Raw genomic sequence first — 24879 nt, 5'->3', positions numbered from 1 at the left:
GGAGCAAAAAACAAATTATGTATTTTTGCCTCGATCTAGTGTTATCCAGTGTATGGAGCTTTTGCCTAATAATAAAAACAGGTAGTATGTTTACAACCCTGATTATGTACCTGTCACTATTCTTGATAGATCATTTCATTGATCATCATAATTCTGTTAGGCAGTGACTGTTATTTCATTTTACAGATTGGGAAACTGAGGCTGAGCAGGTTGAATAATTTGTTCAAAGTTATAAGCCTGTATGAGGCAGGGTTGAAGTCACTATACATTTTTGGTGAGCAGCAGAGACGACTGGTTCCCACTAAAGGGATTGGTGTAAACCATTTTGGAGCCAAAGTAGAAAGATATTGGTGTCAGTAATATAAATGGCTGCGTTAGATTTAGGCAGCCAGAAACAGCATGGCTGAAGAGAGAATGAGGCTTGCTGTCTTGGGGAAATCAAAGTCACGACTGTTGTGAGTCTAACTTAGTTTAAGCTCAGAGGCAAGGACAAAAATGGGAGAATGAGCAGTGAGGGTAAAACCTGGGAGTGTTGAGGATAGAAAACAATGGACTCAAAACTTGTGGTGTGGGGCAAAGAGTTTAGAAACAGATCTTCAAAGGGTGAGAGTGTGAGAGTCCTTTTATATAGGTTTTCCTATTAACAGAAAAATGACTGAGATGGAAATTGCCAAAATAAAACTTGGCATGGATGAGGGAGACCAGAATCTGCTGAGAAAGGACTTTGTTCCTGAAGTCACATGCCTCATCTCCCCTTCCTTCTTATCCTTCAAGCTTCTCCAGTTTTTCTAACATCTTCTGCTACTTAATTTGACAATTATGTGGCAAATTGTGGGTGTGTTTATTCTGGTGAACATGTCATTACTATTGGAAAGGATATTGCGAGACCATATAACTCAGTTGTCATTGAGCTGGAATAAAAATCTATAACTGATTAGTTTTAGTAATCTACAATTATTTGCTACTAAGTTGTACTGACCTTTATAAATCTTAAGATTTCATTTGGATTGCTTAGATTAATATAAATCTTTTTATTGCTAATTTTCTTTGGGAGGCGCTATGCTGAAAGCTTTACATACATTGTTTTAATTCATTAGCATAACTACACAATTAAGTAGGTGCCGGTTTCCATTTACAGTTGAGTAAACAGAGGCACTAAGAGGTTAGGAAACTCGCCTAAGAAAAAGTAATTATATAGCCAGGACTCTAATCCAGCTCTGGTTCTAAAAGTCATGCTCTTAACCACTTCCTTGGGCTCTACAAAAAGATATATTCAGATGTTCTATGATCTTTAAGGTGTCAGCTCCTTGAAAGCTGAAGGTGACACACTGACACTGAAACAGCAGATGCTTCTGTGGATGGAATCTTTGGAGACTGGTGTGCAGGCAGGCAGGACACCGCTGTCTTGCTGGTCTATCAGCCCAGGCATTTTTTTTCTAGACCTATCTGCACCTGAAGTGTCAGAGAAGTGCTATTTCTGCAGGCAAAGCAATCAGTTAATCCAAAGAGTAGACTCCAACCAGGCTCCTTTCACAAGACATGTGATGGGCAGGGGGAGGAGGAAGGGAAGTGAAGACAGTGAACAGAAAAGGTAAATGCCTTGTCAAAGTCACTTAAGAGGCAAAAGCAAGGCTTGAAATGAGGTCTTCCAACCACAGCATCGGAGGAGCCCTTTCTGCCCCATGAAGATAGCCTCAATAACCCAAGGAAATACAAAGTCAGCACTTTATAATTTCTGTACTTGTAGCTATTTTCCAGATTTTCCAATTTGCGTGTTTGGGTCGAATTAAGTGACTATCTTGAATTCCTTTCTTTCTTTCAAAGTTTGAAGCAACTTCTCCAAGATATTTTTTCCATGAAGCTATTCACTGGGGTGAGAGCAAAATAAAAGGTCAGTGTTTATACCTATGTTTTTACATTTGCTTTTCAAAAGATCCCTTTGGGGGCTATATTGCATCAACTCATTATTGCTTCCATACTCCACATGAAGGAAACTGAGCCAGAGTGTTAATACTTGTTAATAATTTAAGTTCACTTCATATAGAAACTTGAATTATTTTTGGAAATAACCAGGGCTAAACATTGAGACAAAACTGATAACTACATGACCAGGGAAAGTATCACTGTGTAACAGAAGCTTTTTTTTTTTCTGAATCAATTACTTGTTCCTCGATTCCTTCACATCCCTATTTTTCCTTAACGACCTCCCATTCCCATTAAGCAGAATGCTGCTAGTTTGAAGTATAATTTGAGTGGTAACTATGAAATAGAAATTCTTATTGTCATGTTTAAAATACTAATAATTCCTATCAGTTTGGATTTGATATTTGTTTTCAGGAGAATAAGCAGGACTGTAAATACATTTTTGAAGGAGATACATTTGTTTACCTAGATATTTAGACATGTATTCATTGGAAAAATGAAAGACTGTGATCTAAGGTAAACTTTAATGATAGATATGTCCCTTAGGGGGGAAAACTGCATTTGAGTTTATGAAAAACACCATTTTTCATCTATATTTATGGTCTAAGCTAAAGCAGCTCATTTTTTCTCACTTAAGATATACTTAGTGATATGTATGTTTTTAAAAGTAAAGAGACATTTTAGATCAATGCATTTTAAGGTAGAAAGGAATCATAGGGGTTTTCTAATTCTTGGCAGAACTGCGGTTAAATTATCAGTTAGATGAGTATCTTCCACGAACTTGACATATGTCAGAGAGGTCCAACTTCTTGAGTAATACTTTATGGTGACTCAGAGATGTTCTCTAGTTCTCCTGGTGTGTTAACCTAAATTCTTCCTGCTTGAGTTTTGCCAGTTGCTTCTTGTCCTCTCCTTATTAGCGGAAAATTTTTCACTGTGATTCATTTGCACTTTTAAAACTCACTCTGGGGATGATGGCAAAATTAGGGTTAGAGCTCATAGTTACTTGCTTCCTCTTTTTAACATAATCCATTGGGACAATTTTTTTTTCCATGAAAGAAAGAATATTTTTTGGTGACAACTGGCAATGACTTTGGCCCTCTGCCTCATCAAAATTAAGCATAGGTTTCAAAGAATGCGTTATTTGTAATTGAGCCTGAGGATTCATACACAAACTACAAATGAAATGTTTAACCCTTCTCTTTAAAAGTGGTTGTTTCCTTTTGAGTTTTGTGCTTTGCCTGATCCCTCAAGTTAATGATAGGTACTATTTTTTAATACAGTGCTTGCTCCTGGAAAAGGAGCTGATCGGATGTGCAGCCGGTGCCAAACTCTGTCAACGGAATCATCTGCAGCTTGTGTATTTCTGGTTCTCATCATCTGGGACAGGGATTCCTTACATGGGAACTTGACCTTTCAATTGCTGGAAGGAGGCTAACCTTTGCTCTCCGGGTAGTTTGAGATGTGAAAGCCTGTCTTTCTTGCTTCACAGCACACATAATGAAATGAAGTAGATAGAGACTTGATGGGTTTAGCTCTTTAGCTCAGCAGGGCAAAAGGCCCAGGGTTCTGTTTAAGTTAATAGTGGTTACAGTTAGTCCTAGATAGATCTTATAAGAACTGATGCATGCCAGAAGGTAACTTTTTTTGTCCCTCAGGTTCTTGTCCTTATGAATGCCTTAATGGAGCTTTCTGTTCTAAGGCTGGTACTTGTGACTGTCAAATATTTCAGGCTCTTGGGACAAGGTGCCAGATCGGTAAGTTTCAGGGATATTTATGAGAGAATTATGAGATACGAAGAGAACATTAAGGCATAATTTGCTGTAGCAGAGTTCATCCATTGAGAGTTGGGACAATCATATTGCATAGTCACTAAAGAGCCCAGGATTCATTCCCAGTAATTTGATGTAATTTAGAAACAATGTAGGCCGGGCATGGTGGCTCACGCCTATAATCCTAGCACTCTGGGAGACCTAGGCGGGCGGATTGTTTGAGCTCAGGAGTTCGAGACCAGCCTGAGCAAGAGCGAGACCCCGTCTCTACTAAAAATAAAAAAGAAATTATACGGACAGCTAAAAATATATATATATACAGAAAAAATCAGCCGGGCATGGTGGTACATGCCCAGGAGTTTGAGGTTGCTGTGAGCTGGGCTGACACCACGGCACTCACTCTAGCCCGGGCAACAGAGTGAGACTCTGTTTCAAAAAAAAAAAAAATACAAACAATGTAAAAGAAAAATAGATATGCCCATTTCTCTTCTCATTGATCTCTGCTATTGCCTTAGGCATTTTATTCCCACTTAATATAGCAACAACCTATTGAAACCAGGTTCTCATTCATCTCTCTTTTGCTTTATCAATTAGATTCATTTTTGGGAGCCCCTCATTCTTTTTTGAGTTTGAATTAAATGAGCATTTTATTTATAAAATAGAAATAGTATTGGGAATTCTTCAAGGGCAATAGATTTTTTAAGAAAAATTTTTATTCACAGTATCTAAGATAGGATTCTATGTCTAACAATGATCAATAAATATTCATTTGTTTAACCAATATTTATTGAGCATCTCCTAGGTCCCAGGAGATGTGGGATACAATGGTCAATAATATAAATATATCCTTGCCTCTTGGAGGTTGTAGTCTAGAGGAGGGGACCAATACCCAATATACAATAATTAAACTTGTGACATGTGCTATAAAGGAAAGTACCAAATGCTATAAGAATTGCAACAGAGGTAAGCCATACCATCAGGGAAGACTGCTTGCATAATGAATCACTGTATTTTTCCTGAAAAATCCAAAGTTGGCCAAGGCTAATACATTTAGGTGAAAATTATAAAAAAGAAAAGATACAAAGATTGTCCCTTATCCTTCTGCTCCCCATAGAGTATATAAAAATGTTTTACACATATTGAGTGCTCATACATATTATTGATTTTCATATCATTATAAAGGGAAGGGTCTAGAAAGTAAGAATTGAATAGAAGGCTATCTATAAGGTAAGAAAAAAAGTGGGCGTGATGACAAGAGGAGATAAAGTTGTATGATTTAAGATGAAAATTGCTTGAAATTTGGCCAGTTTGAGGTAATGAATTCCTACATTCCAGCACCCTTTGAATGACTAATGCTACCCACCCCCAGATCCCAGACATAAATGTAATTTTTTTGGCCAGTGGTTATTTTACTCTGTAGATGCCATAAAGATATTTTTGAAAGACTGGAACATTCTAATGCTGTCTCTGCTAATTTTTAAGACACTCAGTCATAGCGTTTCTTTCTTTTCTGAGCCACTTTATTTGCTTTATCACCATCACCTTCTTTTACTGTATGTATCATTTTCCCTAACCATTCTTTCTTCTGGAGTCTTCCTTTGGAAATAAAAATTAAGGAAGTTTCAAATGTAAGTTCTTATTTCACAACTACTTGGAGACCCTATTTTTCTTCTGGGGAGTCTGATGTTTTGAAAGTAATGGATAATTTTATGTTAGTTATTTATTCCTGTGAAATAGGCCAGCAAAGAAGAAAATATTTATTTTAACGAAAATTAGAATCACTTTACATGACTGAACATTGCTAGAAACATGTGTGGTTTATTTTATTCCACTAAACATTATCCTGTTTCTTTTCAGTCCCAAACATGGGCAACGGCAGGGATGGGATTTGCAAAACCTGGGGACAGTATCACTTTGAAACATTTGATGGCATCTACTATTACTTCCCAGGAAACTGTTCTTACATTTTTGCAAAGGACTGTGGTAGTTTGGAGCCTCGGTACACTGTATGGGTAGGTGACCCTAGGACATAATGAACTTAAAAACTTATTTCTGGAAGAGTGTGTATTTTAAAAGTACTGGACAAATGATGGGAAATATATAATAATTATAGAATGAATACTTAGAGCTCTGAATGGGGAAGGATAACTCTTGGTTCTAAATGGGATGGACCTAATTTGTAGCTTATAATGAGAATAATTCTATCAAGATGAGGCCTAGGACTGGGGAGAAATAGGGTTTGGATCCACGTGGGAGGGACTTATAATAGATTGATATTATATGATTGAGCTCAGAGAATTGGTTCTTAGTTGCAGAATTCTTGATTGAAATGAATTCTAGGAGACATCTCAAAATCCAAGCTACAGAGTGGTTCTAGTTGAAGTAAGGAAGTCAGGGAACTCTTTCCCTGCCCACTACCCTGCCCTGAATTTCTAGCAATCTCAAAGCACTACCAGGAAACTGCTGTGCTGTCCCATTTAAAAGCTAAAACTCTCCATAGTTAAAATGTGTTTGAATCTCTGTTATTCTTTCCCTTCTAACTTATGTTGGAGTTGCCCAAATTCTCCTCCTCTCTTAGGTGATACAAATATTAAAAGTAGGCCCTGAAACTTTTTAAGAGCAACAAATCCTTGTGACTCAGAAAGGAAGTGAGGTATATTGAAAGTTCACTTATGGGGTGTAAAGAGAAACATTTAGAAGTTTCTTTAGACAGGGAGTTCAGTGAAATGGTTCTGCAGTGCTCACAGGGCTCCTGTTCTCAGCTTGTCATTGTCCTTTACTCCCCGACTCTCTCACTAGTGCTGTCACTTGAACACCTTTTGACTCTCTCATTGAAATGTTCTTGTCCAGGGTCTCACTCTTTTGAAGACTAAGGTGTCAACTAGATAATCTATCCTTTGATAATAATGCACAATGCTGAATAATGTCTCCAGAGTTAATAGGTACTAGTTCTACTTAGCCTGGTTTTAGTTAGTAGAATTTGTTTTCAAATCAATAAGTTCATTTATTTTAAATGCCATCTTTTCTCCTGATTGTAAAAGTAGTTCACTTCTTTTATAGAAAATTTGGAGGTCTGAAAAATATTAGAATTATCAGCCAAGAATTAGCATTGCTAGTGGATTCATATATTTTCTTCACTTTTTTCTCTGAATTTTATACATATTTATAAAATTTAAACCATGCTAGTATAATTTTCTGCCCTCCATTTTCAATTAATACTATGTCAAGAACTTCCTTCCATGTCAAATATTCTTGACAAACACAAAATTTATTAGCTGTATTTGTTCCAATTTATGGAATCCTCAAATGATTTAACTAGTCCTATTTTGGGAATTTAGACTTTTTAAAAATCAATTTTTTAAAAGATATATTGATAAACATCATTATGCATATATCCTTTTTTATACCTTGATTATATTATTTTCTATAAATTCCATTTTATTTTTATGAAAATGATACATGCACATAATTTAAAAGATTTCATCAAGGAATATACAGCAAAAAATAGTCCCTGTCTTCCTTTACTCTCCACCCCAGCTGAAGTCTGGCTCTCCAGAGGCAATTACTTTAACCATTTTAGCTGTTTCTTCTGGCTTTTATCTTACATGTCAGAATATGCCATTATCTCTTCTATTTTTCAAAGTTATTCATTTACTTCTTACTATAGAAAATGAGAAGTCACCTTTCCTGCCCCTAACACACAGACACACACATGCCCTTCCCTTCACACCTCCTACTACAGTGATATCACAATTTTTGCTTGAATCAATGTGTGTTTTTTTACATTATTGTCACAATGTAAATATTGTTTTAGAGCTGAGCCCAATGGATTATGATGTTTTTATTTCTCTTGTACATTTTTCTAGAGTTGACAGTTATCTCACTTTTTGTTTACTACATTTTCTTTATTCCATTTATTAATTTTTTTTCCTCTGAACTCTCTATCTCCATAAAACTCCTCTCAATATGGTCAGATACATTAAGCAAACTATCAGTTTCTCTTTTCCCCCACAAGACATCTCTTTCTCAGGTCTTCTGTCTCCTGCTGTGATCGGTTACTTTCAAGGCATCCTGTGCATCTAACACTTAGGATTTCTTTTCACTATCCTGCTGGAGAATTTTGTTCTGTCTCATGTTTCTCCTCTTTCTTGGATGCCATCAAATGTCTAGAGATCCTTCAACTTTGTTCAGACCAGGGAGCTAGGTTCTAAAAAGCTTGCTGGGTGCTCTGAACATATGGCCAGTGTCTGTAGTGCTGATTAAGCAGGGGCCCATTTCCTCTCTCTCTGTTTACTCACTTGTTTTAATTGACTGTATTTTCAAATTGGTTGCTGGAAAGGGAAGATTATTTCCTGGAAAGTGTGCATAGGAAAAAAATGTAAAACCTTGATTATAATTTAGAAATCACTTTCAGAATTTTGAAGCTCAATTCACTCTCATTTCTGATCATTTTGCATATAACCTCCCCACTCCCTGAAACTTTTAGATCTTGTTATTCTCAGAGTTCTGAGATTTCATAATTATGTGAGTATTTTTTCCCCCATTTTTGTGCTGGGTACTTGATGGGCCTTTATATTGGAGCTAATATATTAGAGCTCCTAAACTGAGTGATCCTTTAATTTTCTCGTTGATTCTTGCCTATTTTCCATTGTTTTGTTTTTTTCCCCTCTACATATTGGGAGATTTCTTGCCAACTCTTAGATATTTATCTTGCAACATTTCTCCTTTGGTTATAAATTTCTCCTATCATATTGTGAATACCAAATTATTTATTTTTATTCTTCAAATTTTTTATAGCATTTTATTCCTATTTCATGGATGGTGTATACTCACTTTTCTCTCTGAAGATATCAATTGTGGATTTTTAGAAGTTTCCTTATTTTTCTGGATTGTTATTGATTTCCTTGATTTTTTTTTCCTTATATTTGCTGTTTGTCCTTCATGTTGTAGACTTTCATTCATCAAATGAGTAATGACTCATGAATATTTGTTCACATTTGAGAATCAGGCTCTAAAAGCTGATTAGAAAACTGTGGATATATGGATGGGGGCCTGTTGGGTTGGTGTGAGATTGAGCAGGGATCCTCCGGTTTTATTAAATAAGCCTCCACATATTAGTGTCTATATTTTTTCCACCATTTTCTTTCTTTAAAGAAAAATCTTCCAACATCTAATGTGAGGTCGGAGGCCTGGATTCCTGGATAATGAGAATATTTTAGGCATACTCCTACTTCAGGCTTTTGTACTTGCTATTCTCTGCCTAGTATGGTCTTCTAGATATGCCCTGTGGCTTGTTCTCCTACTCCTTCACCTTCTCAGTGAGCCCCTCCTTGGCCACTCAGTCTGAAATTGTCCCCTAAACCCTGACACACACACACACACACACACACACACACACACACTCTATCCCCTTTCCCTGCTTAATATTTTTCTTTAATGTTATTTTACATAGTATATACTTTAGTTATATTTAGGTATATTTTTCATTAACTGTCTTCTTCTAATAGATATAAGTTTCATGAGGGCAGATACTTTTGTCTGTTTTATTGACTGCTATATCCTCGGAATCTAGAACAATGCTTGGTACACAGTAAGTGATCAATAAAATTTGCTGATTAAGCATAAAGTTAATATGCATTAGATTACTATAATATTTAAAAATCTATTATTGGTCATTTTTCTTATTACTTTTATGCTTAGAAACTTCTTTTCCACCTATACAGTTATCTGTGTTTTCCTTTAGTTATTTTATGGTTTCATCATTTATATTTTACTTTTTGGACCTTCGGCATAGGGTAAAAAAAAAAAATCTATTCCTCCTCTCTTTTCTTCCAATAAAGGAATAAACCTCTCTTCTTCTTTTCTTCCTTGCTTTCTTTTTTCTTTTTACTAGTAAACTAGTTTTCCCATAAACTTTTTGAAAAACAATCTTTCTTTTCCCTAAAGTACCTAGGATAATAAATACATTTAAAATTAATTTTATTTTTAGTGAGTTCATGGTCACTTTTTCAGCCTTTAATATTGCTTTGTGTAGAGCTTCATTTGAAGCTCTCTGTTTTATGACTCTCTAACTGGTAAAAAAAAAAAAGCAGACATAAAAATGACAAGTGTGCTTTTTTGTGGTGCTCTACAGTTTTATTATCAGAACTAATTTCTTCCAATATGTACCATGTAGCTTGAGAATATTAACATCAAACATGCAATGATTCAAATCATTTTAAAAAATAGGCTGATTAACTTATATTTTAGGAAATTAATTCTGTTGTCCAATTTCTGAGGTAAATATTTCTTTTCTCTCAAAAATCCTAAATGTAGTTATAACTATGTAAAGTGTCACGGGACTGATGATGCTATAGAACTGTAAACATACATTGTGGTTTTAGTAGCTCAAATGGATACTACTTGTTGTTGTTTGTTCCTATGCCTTCTTTTTGTTCTTGTCCCTTTAAGGTTCATAATAGTCCTAAATGCCTTGGTTCAGTGTATTCTTGTTATCGGTCCATCAGCTTGTTCTTTTCAAACCAAGAGGAAATTCGAATTTATGGTCATGAAATAAAAAAGAATGGAATCAGGTAGGATATGATAAATGATATAATGGAAATAACACCGTAGATTAATAGAATTTCCAAACATCTCACACTGGAAGTGAATTGTGGAGAGTAGCAGGAGAGAATTTTTTCCTCAACAATGCCCTTAAATGATCTCACGCAGATATCAAAACTTGGGTAGACTCTGAGGGCAAATATGGGGTCAGGAATATAACCGTTTTAACCTTTCTGATACTTGCGCAGAATACAAATATGTTTACACAGGTGGTGATAAGAATATCACATTTTTTTCTGAGAGATTTAAGAGATATCTTTATAGCTCAACTCTTTGATTATTTTTACTCTTTCTTATATCTTTTCTTTTTTTCTTAAAGCAGGAACTTTAAAAATCTATTTTATTTTATATTAAAAAAGATTCTGGAAGTTCTTTCCAAGGTTCTGTGAATGAGGTTTGGGTGTCACTTGAGATTTTCCACTGAAGTTTTGACAGACGCAGAGACAAAGAATGGCCTTGAATCAGAGAGGACCCCACTTCTGGTTTCCTATCTGCCAAGAATATGACCTGAGAGTTTTGGGGAAGGGGATGTTTATGTATCTGGTGGAAGGTTTTATACATTTTGAACTAAAAAAACTGGAATAATCTACCTTCCAATCTAAATAATTATACAGACACTCAATTTTAAATGTTTCCTGTCTGAGTTATGCCAGAAGTTGTTAATTGTGGAATGGAACAATTCTATCCATCATTCAGAATTCACTAGCAAGTGTTTAAACCATGGGGATTCTTTCTAGCATAATGGCCTTATCAACCCATGTTGCATTTTCTGGCTTTCAATTCCTGCAGAGACAGCAGAAAGGGCTACCAGGGGAGCTTCGTCACCGTTGGGCAACCCAGAGCAGCTCCTCCCACTCTCTGAGGCTTATTTTCTTGATCAGTTGGGTTCTGTACTTCTCATTGTCCTATAAAATAAAGCTTAGGCATTTGAGTAGGGAGATAATGCATTTATACATGTATTTCCTAGAGCTGAATTTAAATAGTAACTTAGGATTCTCTATATGGGATTTTGGAATACAATGGACACTTTAAAAAGCTATTATGTTTTGTAAAACAGAGATGCCATTCACATAGCTTTTCAAGAATATTAACCCTTTATTAAATCAAGGACATAATATTTAATTTTAACTGAGAGAAAGCACTTCTATAAGAATTTCTGTCTGTATGATAGAAAAAGGGTGATTTTCTTATTATTCAGCAATGTTGTTTGTACTAATGCTGTTACTGGCCCAGGGCCTAACTCACAGCAAGTGCTTGAGAAATATTTGCCAAAGTGAAATCAAATGTGTGTGGCTCAGTGCATTAAGCTTTGCCTCTCTAGATTTCAGTTCTCTCACCTGTGAAATAAGAGGTGAATGAATCCCTGAATACTTTTCAGCGTTAATCTGTACATTTATTTTAGTTTGCATTTTAATGTTTCCTGCCTAGGTTGTATGTTTTTCTTTGACTTTTTGGAGTTTATCTAGTTTTAACTATCATCCCCATCTCAACTAGCATCCTTCTGTTATAAACTTTGGGATAATCACAGTTATCTACCTTTCTTTTTAAAAATTATATATTTAATTGAATTTACTGTGAAAGACACTAAATAACCAAGTGACAAATGACCAGCACCCCCCCCAAAATGCCCACGATAGAACAACTATGCTTTCACAGAATTAGCATTCCATTACTATGAAGTATATTTGTAAAACATGATTCACTTTTTTCCAAGTATAGTTTTCATAAACTTGCAAACTCAAAACAAGTGGTATTCCATAAATTCCTCATATTCATAACTTTTAATAAAAATATATTATGGCACTGGTTAGCTAGAGTCTTTTTATTTATTCTCCATTTTAAATTTTTAGTAATTTTTCTATTTTTATAACTCATTTTCTGTAAATAATTATCTATAAAAAAGTTTTGTGCAAATGGTTACAGATATTTTAAATTATTTCTTTGGTGATTATCCCTTTGTTAACTAGCTTGTTTAGTTTTATAGTTTTTGTTCCCTGTAGCCATGCTTTTCCTGGAAAGGAGCTCACTAATTTGAAATTTTTGAGAGAAATGTATGAATATAACTATTAACCACCTATCTTATTTGCATTATGGTTTATAGTTTTTATTTGATATGGCTACCTTTACAGAAATGAGGTTTTTTTTTCTAATTTCATTAATTGTTAGTATCTATTCTTTTCTGCAATACTCATGGATGGAAGGAGAACAGTGTTCTTTCAAAAAGTATTCGGCCGGGCGTGGTGGCTCACGCCTGTAATCTTAGCACTCTGGGAGGCCAAGGCGGGCGGATCATTTGAGCTCAGGAGTTCGAGACCAGCCTGAGCAAGAGCGAGACCCCGTCTCTACTAAAAATAGAAAGAAATTATATGGACAGCTAAAAATATATATAGAAAAAATTAGCCGGGCATGGTGGCGCATGCCTGTAGTCCCAGCTACTCGGGAGGCTGAGGCAGGAGGATTGCTTGAGTCCAGGAGTCTGAGGTTGCTGTGAGCTAGGCTGATGCCACGGCACTCACTCTAGCCTGGGCAACAGAGTGAGACTCTGTCTCAAAAAAAAAAAAAAAAAAAAAATAGTATTCCAGGTGACTTACTGTGCTTTTAAAATGTCCAATTGTTAACTTTTCTTCAGTTCCCTTATGTCTTCCACATCCTTTATATGTGCATATGCTTGTGAAAAATGGAAAAATTAGACACTGAATCAGGAGCTTAAATATTCCCTGACCCTTACTTAAATAGGCCAAGTTGTATCCAATTAAAAAATTATGAATATAACCCCTATGCAATACTGTATAAAAAAGCATATTATATCCCTAATAATGTATTTTGCAGCATTAAAAATGTAAATTTTAATCAATCATCTTTATACATTTTTCTTTTAGAAAACAATGACTTATGCCAAAGTGACATTTTGGTGATAGAAACTCCTATTTCCTTTTAGCCACATTTAAAATAAAATCAAATAAAATCAGAGATCATGCAATATGCCTACATATTTTGACCATTGTTTGTCCTTACTTCAAAATTGTTGAGCAGTATTTTTAGATTATCTTTAACTTTCTAGATCAAAAATAAACACATTTAATCCCTAACTATTCTAAACAGGCAGAGTTATTTTCCATATTAAAAAAAATCACTGATATTTAGTAGCTGTGTGTTTTTGGTTGGTTGAAAAAAGTATCTAATTGTAGGTATAAAATCTAAATCAATATGGGAGAACAGTATCATTTTGTTGTCTTTTTATTTCAATACTGAAGTTTTAAAAAATGTTGATATTTCCTATAGGATAGTTGCTTTGGAAATCTCGCTGCATAGTTCATTCCATAATTTTGAGTAATGTGTCTGTTAATTATCTCAGCCACTTCAAGAAAAAAAAAATACGTCATCTCTAATTGATCCCTCATTGTCATTCTTAGATTACCTTTGTTCTATTTTTCAAGTTTAACATTGCCTCAGACAATCGGACAGGTTTTCATTGAGAAACTAGCAGACTACATTCTGGTGAAAACAACCTTTGGCTTTTCGTTGGCTTGGGATGGAATATCTGGAATTTACCTCAAACTGTCTGAGGACCATAAAGGGAAACCATGTGGCCTATGTGGAAATTATAATGGCATTCAATCTGATGATTTCATAATTCAGCAAGGTAAGTGAAACAGAAGAAATGTGTGGGTACTTTCTAAAGCCTTCGTCCTTCACTTATCAAGCACTTTGTACACAGAAGACTTGTCATAGGTTGGAAAAATTTGTGGCTGTCACTTGCCTGCTTTAGTGATTTTAAGTAAAGATTGAATAAAAAACATTTTTGTGTCATTGAAAACCATGAGGTGCTTTACATTTGCTAAATTAACATGCAGCACCAATGAATATCAATTGAGCATTTGCTTTGTGTCAGGAGCTTGGCGTACATCTATGTCCACTGCTGTAAAAGCCTGGAATATGTCAGTGAACAAAACAAAGATCCATCCTTTCTTGGAGGTTATATTCTAGTGATTCAAATCCATTTTGGTCAAACATGTCTTCTTTAGGCCAAAAGCTATTTTGCATCCATGTCTTAATAGGAATAAATTAAATAACTGACAAATTATAGTTTTATAAACACAATAAAATGTGAACAGGAAAGTTGATGAGTAAGTTGGAAAGGTTTTATGTACCTACCTGATCATCTACTAAATCTAAGTTATGAAACTAACCTCAGTGAATTATTAGAAATGGGTTCTGTTTCAGTTCATGTACTGGTGTGCAGTAGCAACAGAGTAAGAGAATCACAAGCCATAATCATGATTTAGGTCCACACATAAAGGTGCAATGAAAAAATAATACTGTTCTTAGTACCAGTGGACCTGGCTTTGAATCTTGTTCCAACTTTTACAAGTTTTGTAATTTCAGGCAACTCATATAATTGCTCTGATGCTGTCTCTTCAGCTGCAAAATAGGGATATAATAATTCTGAACTCACAGAGTAGTCAGTAATAATATGTACCTTGATACTATTTATAATAGTAGTTAATATGAGCACGTAGCTGTATTATCCCCAATCCTCACAACCTCCTGTAAAGTGGGTGGGATTTTTTAATTTTACAGAGAGAACACAAGGTGATGTGTCCAATGCAACACAGCTTATAAATGATACTGTCAGAGCTGGATTACAAATCTGACTGGCTCCCAAGCCTATGCCTAGATAAGTGTGTGAGCAATTGCCTTTGAAGCTGTAAAGTGCTACATACTATTTTTTTTGTTTTATATTATAAGATATTTTATATTTATATCATAAAATGTTTTATATTATAATAGAAATGAGTTGCCCATATGTTGTGTTGTAAGGGTTGGTTAAAGGACTACTTAGAGTGTGGGTTCTGGATTCAGACTGTGGAATTCAAATTCTGCTTTACTACGTCCTAAACTTTTTAAGTTTAATGATATAATAAAAGTTTATACTTTATAGAGTTGCAAGGATTAAATGAGACAATCCATGTAAAACAATAGAGTGCCTGGCACATGGATAATACTTAATACATTTTAGTAAATTTATAATCACCTCCAAGTATTCCCCAATGAGCCTATAATGGAGCTGCAATAAAAACTTTTGAAAATGTCTTCACATTGCTTTAAGGAGCCCTTACTAAACTGCAAACATTTTGCCCAAGATAGATAATGTATCATCAGGATTAGCTTACTAGTAGCTAGAGTGGAGAGCAGGGCCTTAAGGAAACACTTTTCCTATATGTGAAATGGAGATAATAATAATGACTCTGAGAGCTTCCCAGCCTGAGTATTAAACGAGAAAATATAAATGCAAGTGTTGAAAGTCTGTGAGCATTACACAAATGTGTAGTATCAGGACCATCATGAAATGGTGTTTTGCATCTAGCTGGGTATTTGAAACGACAGGGTTCACAGATTTGGAATCTGGAGATGGTATTAAGAAGTAGGGTTTTGGACTCAGGCAGAACCAGTCAGATGGTAATATTGATTTCTTTTTCTTTTATATCAAAGTTTCATGAAAAAAAATAATGCTTAGTCTATTTCTTAGTGTTAGGGTTAGAAAAGACTGCTTTGGGCAACTTTCCCTAGGACATCCAGGGAACATGGTGTGGTGGTCAGAGTAGAAAATAGTATCTGCTCTTATTAGAGACAGGGAGACTCAGATCATGGATTTGAGTTAAGGGCCAGACAGACTTTGATAACCTGGAACATAAAATGGCCGTTCACAATGAGATAACTGGGGGAGCACGCACCAAGGTGTCAGCAGATTAGAGCTGGGAGAAGACTGGCAGGATAATTGAACTGAACTATAGCTGAACAGGTAGAAGGTGCTGAAATCTCTCTTTAGGCACAGTGTAAGGCAAAGTGATCACAAAAAAAAAAAAAAATCACCTAACTTACAACTTGTAGGACTGTGCTAAGGAACTGCCCTTCTGTTTCCTCCCATGCTGTAATAATGCGAGAAAATGTCTACAGATGAGCTGTATTATCTTTAGCTTTCAGAAAGAAACCTAGTATTTTCTTGAAACTCAGCCTGTACTTTGCTGATTAGATAAATCTTTAGAGAGCATTAGATAGTTTGATCGAATGCCACTGAATGCATAATTTCTTAACAGAGATTAGAATTATATTTCTCTCTGCATTCCCACTCGTCCTTCAACGATGACTTCACAAAGAAATGAGACTTTTCAGAATTTCTGTGCACATAAGAAGATTTTAATATGTTGTCTAGTTGAGAATTCTGTTCTTATAATTCATGTCTACATCTAGCTACTCTAGCTGCACACCAACATAGAAGTCCTGGTTTACTCTCATTTTTCCAGCATAATAATTAATAGTGTCTCCCTTTCACACTCAAAAGTATCCCAATATGGACAATAAATTACTTAGAGCATTTTATATAAAGCATTTTAATTTTAATTTAGTAGGCTCCCAGACCACCAAGAGATATGGATTTAAAGTTTCCTAATAAGCAGCTAGTATGACTCTTTTATTAATGCTATGTAGTAAAAATAGCTGAATATGCGATTCAAAAGATGCAATTATGATGAACTCTAAGGGATTGCCCAGGTGGTTTAGTAACATTAAAATTTGTGCATAAATATTGAAATAGGTGGGCCTTCAGACATATTTTTGGTTCTTTAAACTTCTAAAAAATGATGATGTTCTGAAATATAATATGGCTATAAATTTACTTAAAAAGGACATCAGTTTTTCCATTTTTAAATAAGTATATTCAGCAGGTCCATGCTTTGTTCAGTGTGTAGCATTTCCAATGATACCAGGGAGAACAAAGTGAACCAGACAAATTTGAAAGTTCTAGGATTCTAATAATCTATTTACTAAATATTTCAAACTCCCCTATATTTATTCATTCCCTTATTTAGCAAATATATTTCGAGCATCTACTATATACCAGATACTAAACTAGGGATACAGCAATAGAACAGCTGAGACGAGCTCTCTCCCTTCAATGTAGTTCATGTTTTCATGGAAGACTAAATAAATAAAGTGACAAAACAAATTAAAATATAATTTTTGTGAGCAGTAGCAGCCATGAAAAAAAATAAAAGTGGGGAAAAGAGATGAAGAATGATAGAAACAAGTGTGTTTGGTGCTAGTCTAGATTGTGGGGCAGAGAAGGAAGGCCTCTTTGAGGAGTCACATTAAGTAGAGGCCCACATGAAGTAAGACAGAAAGCAAAGGGAAGATTTCAGGGAAGAGTGATTTTGAAGGAGGAGAAGCAAGAGCAAGTGTTCTGAGGTGGGAATGAGCTTGAGTGTTTGAAGAACAGCGCAAAGTCAGTATGACTGGAGCAGGTTGAGCAAGAATAGGTGCAGAATATATAGGAGGGGCTGGTGGGGATAGGAGGAGTAGGGAGTAGGGGAGTGCAGGGGCCAGATCATGCAAAGCATTCCAGGCTACAATAAAATTTGGAATTTAACACTAAAAGAGCAAAGCATTATTACAGATGATGAATTCCCACAATCTTCCCAGTGAGCATTTGGTAGTAGCACATAGCCATTATCTTCTTCTTTTGAAGATGCTCAGACAGAGTGGTAACCATTTGGCTTGAGATTTGTGAGTCTAGTGGTGCTATAGATTATCATCAGTGGTAGATCTATGACCAAGCAAATCTGAGTGGTAAAGAACTGAAAGCTCAAATCTGAAGTCTAACTGCTTTAAAGGGATCTTTAAGATGTCATCTTGTTCGGTTCAGCCAAGTCCGTGAGATTTGAGATTCAGCCTTTGTGTGAATGGGGGCCAGGATTAATTTCTGTATCAGGCCCTGAACTTGTTCTTAGATCACATTGAAAGACAATTTAAACTTGATGTGGAGCCCAGAGTCTAGAGTGCTCACCACCAAACATCTGTTGCTGCCCACATATTAGCTCCTGAATCTTGCCTTGGAATAATGCTGGGATAGCTTCAGGATTCTCAATACTGGGCTCTTTTCCTGAGCATGTTTAGAAGCACTGTTCATCACAGTTAGATGAAATTGATTCACTTCTTAGTCTTCTCTCCTTTAGCCGTCTTTTCCAGTCTTTCATTGTCTATGTGACTACATTCTGTAAGTTCCCCAAGGACCCCACAAATTTTTTATTGCTGTGGACTCCCAAAATGAGCACAATTTTAATAAGGTTCTGACTAATGTCAAATATAATGACTGAGCTGCCTGAAAAATGTCACATCGAACTTTTTATTTATTTTTTTATTTTTGTGCTTATTTTTCTCCTCTATACAGCACAAGCTGAACATTGGCTGACTAACATGTTACTGGTATATTTGTTGTGCTCACTTGATTTCAATCCTTCCCCATGTTGTTTCAATGCAGTTTGCTTTTCCTTTCCAATGGTACTTTTATTTGGTACTTACACTTTGCTGAGTTTGTTTTTATTATGCTAAAGTAACGTTATTGTCTAATATCACATTGGTAATTATAATGTTATTGAGTTTAACCTTTTGACCAGAAATTTTATGTTGAAGAACTGTGTCTATGTTTGTGGAAAATGACACAGTTACACCTATTTGTGTGTATATGTTTGTGTTAAATAGAAGACTATACAGAAGACATTGCTATGTTTGGGAATAGTTGGTCAGTGCAAACTCCAGATGACAACAAATGTGTACCCACACCCTCAGATTTTCCAAATCCATGCTCCAGTGGAATGCCAGCATTTGAGGTAAATTTGATGTGAAAAATTTGAGTGTGTTGGATATAATGTACATATATATTATTTGTATATTTAGCATTAAACATTTTTTAGTGTAAAAATAACTTAATTAAAGATATTAAATCCAGGAAATGTAATTGCAATAGGGAATAACATTATTTCAGAAATAGTGAATGTAATGAGTTTCATAAATGTAATACACATTATAAAAATATGTAGTTAGAAAAATGCTGGTTAAAATTTATAAGTAAAAATTACCTTCTCTTTCCTTGTAAGAACAGATAGTCTTACAAATAGATCTGTAAAAAAGAAAAGAGAGTACACACATACCACTGAATATGTTCTAGTGACTGGCATCTTTTTTTTGCATAGGCAATCTTCTTCAAGTGTCAGATACTGTTGCAGTTTCCTTTTCTGAGCTGCCATGAATATATTGATCCGTATTTATATATTGCCAGCTGTGTTAATGATCTTTGCAAGTAAGTGAAATGATTAGTATTTACAATAAAATTTTCTTTATGCAAAAAGAAGAGCAAAAACCACTTCTGTTACTTAACCATTTCAGCAGTACACAAAATATAAGGGGAAATGTAAAACATAAACTACTAACAAGTATTAAAAGCTTGCTGCTTAACAGATACAGTCTAAATTTTTTATTGTTTTGTTTTGTTTGTTTTTTGAGTCAGAGTCTTGCTCTGTAGCCCAGGCGGGAGTGCAGTGGCATGACTATAGCTCACTGCAACTTTGAACTGTTGGGCTCAAGTGATCCTTGTGCCTTAGCTTCCCAAGTAGCTGGGGCTACAGGCATGTGCCACTGCACTCAGCTATTATAATTTTTTTTTGTTTTGTTTTGAGACAGAGTCTCACTCTGTTGCCCAGGCTAGAGTGAGTGCCATGGCATCAGCCTAGCTCACAGCAACCTCAGACTCCTGGGCTTAAGCGATCCTACTGCCTCAGCCTCCCGAGTAGCTGGGACTACAGGCATGCGCCACCATGCCCGGCTAATTTTTTCTATATATATTTTTAGTTGTCCAGATAATTTCTTTCTATTTTTAGTAGAGACAGGATCTCACTCTTGCTCAGGCTGGTCTCGAACTCCTGACCTCGAGTGATCCGCCCGCCTCGGCCTCCCAGAGGGCTAGGATTACAGGCGTGAGCCACCGCACCCGGCCTATAACTTTTTTTTAGTTTTTGTAGAGACAGGGCCTCGTTATTTTGCCCAGGCTGGTCTTGAACTCCTGGCCTCAAGTGATCCTCCCACCTCTGCCTCCCAAAGTGCTGGGATACAGACATGAGCTACCAAGCCTAGCTAAATTTTTTTAATTGATACATAATAGCTGTACATATTTTTGGAGTATGTGTGATAATTTGATACATTCATATAATAACATCACAGTTATTGGGATACCGTTGCCTTAAATATTTATCTTTATGCTAGGATCATTTGAATTATTCTATTCTAGCTATTTTGAAATGTATAATTGATTAATGTTAACTATAGTCACCCTACTGATCTATTAAACAACAAGTCTTATTTCTTTTACCTAAGTGTATATTTGTACCTATTAATCAATCTCCCTTCAGCTCTCCCTTTCCCCAACCCTTCCTGGCCTTTGGTACCCTCTCTATCTCAATGAGATTCACTTTTTTAGCTCCCACATAGGAGTGACAACATGTAATATTTGTCTTTCTGTGCTTGGCTTATTTCACTTAAGATAATGACCTCTAGTTCCATCCATGTTGCTGCAAATGACAGGATTTTATTCTTTTATATGGCTGAATAATATTCCACGGTATGTATATACCACATTTTCTTTATCCATTCATCCATTGATGGACACTTAGGTTGATTTCATCTTTTGGCTATTGTGAATATGGTGCAATAAACATGAGAGTGCAGATATCTCTTTGATACATTGATTTTTTTGGGTATATACCCTGTAGTGGAATTGCTGGATCATATGGTATTTATAAATGTTTTACATAAGCAGCATGAACAAAATATAGTGGCTCCTAAGCATTTTTGTGTTACTAATCCCTTTTGGGATTCTAGAGATATTTATAGACTCTTTTGCAAAACAATGTTTGAAGTGCACAAAATAAAACGCAAAAGATTACAAAGAAAACTAATTATAATGAAATAGTTAAAATACTAAAAGAAATTAATTTCTTATATATATGTTTTTTATATGCACTTCAGATCTAATAACTATTGCAATTTAACATAGTGATGAATGAAAACAATGCTTTATGAATCTGCAACAATTAATGGGAAATGAAAATATGAAAAAATGAGATATGGGACATGTTGGTGACAAAGTCACAGATACTATTAAGAACATTGTGATGTGTTGCCTGTCTGCATAATTGAAGGAAATGTTAAGTTTCAGTTGGAGATTAGTGAAAATAAACATGTAACATTTTTATTTTCTAAGGTCACAGACTCCTAAATTCTATCCCAGGTTAAGAACACTTAAAAAAGAAAGAAAAAAGAAAAAAAAAAAGAACACTGAAGTGGTTGTCTAGGCAACAAATTCAATGAGAGTTATCATGTTTATTATTGAGGAACTTACCATAAATTACCCATTATTGACATTAAGTTTTTTATTATTTTTCTTTCAAAAAATTACCAAATGTATGTGATTATCCGTCTTGAATGTTCAAGAATACTTCAAGGAATTTTGATATGTCTGCATATTTTATGAATCCCAAAAGGTATAAATGATATGCAGAAATTTCTTTTGCAAAAAACCAGACTAGTTTTTGGTTGAATAAAACAACTTAAATGGCATCTTGATTAACTTGTTAAGAGGTTTAAGTTCATCAGAGGTGAGAATAAAGAGGAAAGGTTCAGGTGGTATGAAGTTATGCTATTTATAATTATTTCTCTTTAAATCAAGATTTTTACAAAAGTAATAAATGTAATGATATTTTCCAGATATTAAAATAAGCTTATTTGTGACATCTTGTTAATTTTGAGTAGAGTGCAATAATACTTTGATTTATATGTTTAGTCTATAAATTTCAGGGATTCAATATAGGTGCTTTGAAAGAGCTTTGCCTCTTCCTAAAATTTGAGTAATGCCCTTATTATATATTTTTAAAAATTTGGTTTCTTATTTAGTTTTATTTTTTATTTAAGAACTACTTTTTGTACCTCTTAGTTCTTTTACTCAGTCTCTTTTTCTTGCGGGTACCTGTAGGTAGGCCATGGTTCTTGTTTAGCCACATATATGGAATTAAAAATTGTTCTTATTCTACAGTGATTTGAACCATTCTCCAGTAGTCTTTCCAATTGCCTTATCATTAACATCTTTAGCACCCATTTCTAAAGTAGGCTGAGATGAAGTATTGCTTGGTAGCTCCAGGAAAGTTCTTCATTTGTTAGTTTAGGATATTGTGTGGCTGCTTCAACAGCTAAAGTAATAGTGGCTTAAATTAAATTGCATTTTTGTATTTCTCTTATACAAAAATACAGTCTGGTAAGTGGTCATGAGTTGGCATTATGGCTCTGCTCCATGAGTTTTCCAGTGACTCAGACATTTTGTTGCTACATCATTCCCTTGGCCTGTGGTATTATTCTCAGATTCATGGCAGAAACTATCATCTTCACATTTTAGCCCTTAAAAAGGGAGAAAGGAAATAGAGGACTGGCATATTCTGATCTGGAACTTTCATGCCCACTCCTACTTTTAATCCTTTATGGCCAGAACTTGGAAACATGACCATACCTAGATGCAAGGGAATCTGGAAATGTTGTCTTTGGCTAGGCAGCCACCTACCCAGCAAAACTTGGGAGTTCTAATATTGAAAAGAAGACGGGAGAACTCGAGACAAAAATTAGTCTCTGCTACACCCACTTTATCTGAAATTTCATCGTTGAAAAATTAACATTGTCTTTTCAAATTTTGGTATCTTTAAATTTTTGCTTTTGAAATTTTGATGCTTTTTCCAGAGAAAATAAAAATAGCAGGATAGAAAAATCCCTTGTACTGGCTGAAATCAACAGATACCTTAAGAGAGAAGTTTGAAGTGGAGAGGCTGGGTTTGGGGACAGCGGGCATGTAACGTAAGAAGAAGGACATTATAGTTGAGTAAGTGGGCATTGGTGAAATGGAAGCAAGAAGCTACCAGAGTTAGTTTTTCACTCCCCTCCATGTTTCACTCAGGGGTAGACCTACTTTCTTCCATTCTATAGGAAATGAATGATTCTCTTCATTTCCCATGTTAGGGGACTGTGCCACAAGGATCCTGTACCATGAGAATGAAAATGTGAATTGGTTGAACACAAATTAATTTCCTGCTTGAGTTACAATAGTTCATGGAATTCAATTCAATGCACATCTTTTGAGCATCTCTTCTGAGCTGAGCACTGTGCCACACCTTGGATAAACAGAAACGATTTAGAGGTGGTCTCTGTCCTAGGAACTCATATTCTAATAGGGCAGAGAAACAGGGCTCTAGCAATGACGCAAGTTCTAAATGCAAAGTGCTGTGGAGGTGGAGGAGAGAATTATTAACTTTATCAGGAAGTGCCTACAAAGGCTCTATAGAGAGATAACATTTGCCTTGGAACTTGAAGAATGAATCAATACCTACCCTTGAAATTATGCCCTCCTGTTTTTGCTTCTAAGAATGCCAAATGTAGCAGCAAGGAAATGATGATAATTTTGCCACACCGAAGTCAAATGATTTAAAAAACACCATTCTTTAGTGCCTGTTTTCCTTATTAAAGTTAACACCCAAAAATGGAAAAATAAGCTTATTTTCCCCTCAGTAAATTGGGATAATAATTTCTTTCCTGCCCAATTGTTGTGAGTTTTCGTCAGGTGCTATATGTTAATGTGCCTAGCACAGGTCCTAGAGTAACATAGACTGTTAATAAACGGTAAGTATTCTCGTAATAGTTGCCATTGCTTTGGAAAACCAATATTCAGTTACTTTGCTAATTTTTAAAAGCACCGTTAATTGTAGGGAAGAATGCACATAATTTAAATCATAAACTTAAATTCTTTCCAGGATTCAACAATTTTAGCTTATACTGCTTTTCGAAGAGACTTTTCTTGTTTGTAGGTTTAGAATATTTTCTGAGCTTCTGATGTTTATATGCTCAGTCCTTTCTTTTTTCCTTCTAGAGCTCGTTTAATTGGACTAGATAAGCTGCATGGACTCCCATTACAGTAGCACAGGATAAGTGCAATTTGAGATGGTGGCTTTTACAATAGAGATACTGAAAATGTTAAGGTTCACAAAATGCAACATTCTTAAGATCATTATCTCATAAGCTATTCAATTTTGAGTTTGGATCGGGTTGAAAACCAAGACTACTTCCTTGATATAAACGTGCTTATTTGATAGGTGCCTTGTTAATCTGCTTTGGGAATTGGCAGACCTCTCATAAGAAATTATTATTCGGGAGAGTTCCTAAAGTGATTATAAGAAAATAATTAAAGATTATTTACTCTTGGAAATATTATAAAAGTAATGAGCTTTAGTAATTTAAACTTGAAGGAATTTGAAATCTTCTTTTAAATCTTAAGTTAAATGGTATTTATTCAGGCTTTCAAAAATGTTTTGGACTCTTATTGCCAGGACTGCTGAGGAACTACCAAAGTAGTTTTGAGTGCTATAGATTATTGGTATTGATTTTATTCCAACATGTGCACAATCAAGAGCATAGTCTTTTGCAAATAATTTTCATATTTGATGTTTTTGTTGTGATTTAATTTTATCTGTTTTAGTGGGATTTATTAAATTCCAAAAGGTTTGCAGTGCTTTGTGTGGAAATGAAAAAGTTCTGGGAAGAATGTCATAATTAAAACAGATATCTTATTCAGTTTAGTAGTTCCTTGGCCCAAAAGAAAATTGGCCGAACTATTGAAATACTTTGATGAAGACAATTTATCTAGGCTTATTTAGCTGGG

The 24879-nt window shown here is 35.1% G+C and overlaps 1 protein-coding gene across 1 annotated transcript in view; it reads left to right on the top strand.

Annotated features, from left to right (window-relative positions):
* Window positions 1-24879, top strand: part of OTOGL (otogelin like) — a 133300-nt gene that overhangs the window by 5285 nt on the left and 103136 nt on the right. Inside the window, exons 4-10 of the mRNA XM_045553306.1 lie at window positions 1825-1891; window positions 3582-3680; window positions 5553-5707; window positions 10146-10267; window positions 13736-13941; window positions 18837-18964; window positions 19328-19434. Coding sequence (XP_045409262.1) covers window positions 1825-1891; window positions 3582-3680; window positions 5553-5707; window positions 10146-10267; window positions 13736-13941; window positions 18837-18964; window positions 19328-19434 — 884 coding nt within the window. The remainder of the gene's footprint in view (window positions 1-1824; window positions 1892-3581; window positions 3681-5552; window positions 5708-10145; window positions 10268-13735; window positions 13942-18836; window positions 18965-19327; window positions 19435-24879) is intronic.

Source organism: Lemur catta, chromosome 6, assembly GCF_020740605.2.
Source record: "Lemur catta isolate mLemCat1 chromosome 6, mLemCat1.pri, whole genome shotgun sequence".
Classification (NCBI taxonomy): domain Eukaryota; kingdom Metazoa; phylum Chordata; class Mammalia; order Primates; family Lemuridae; genus Lemur; species Lemur catta.
The sequence above is the reverse complement of the archived record's forward strand: the minus strand, read 5'-3'. Positions and strand labels throughout refer to the sequence as shown.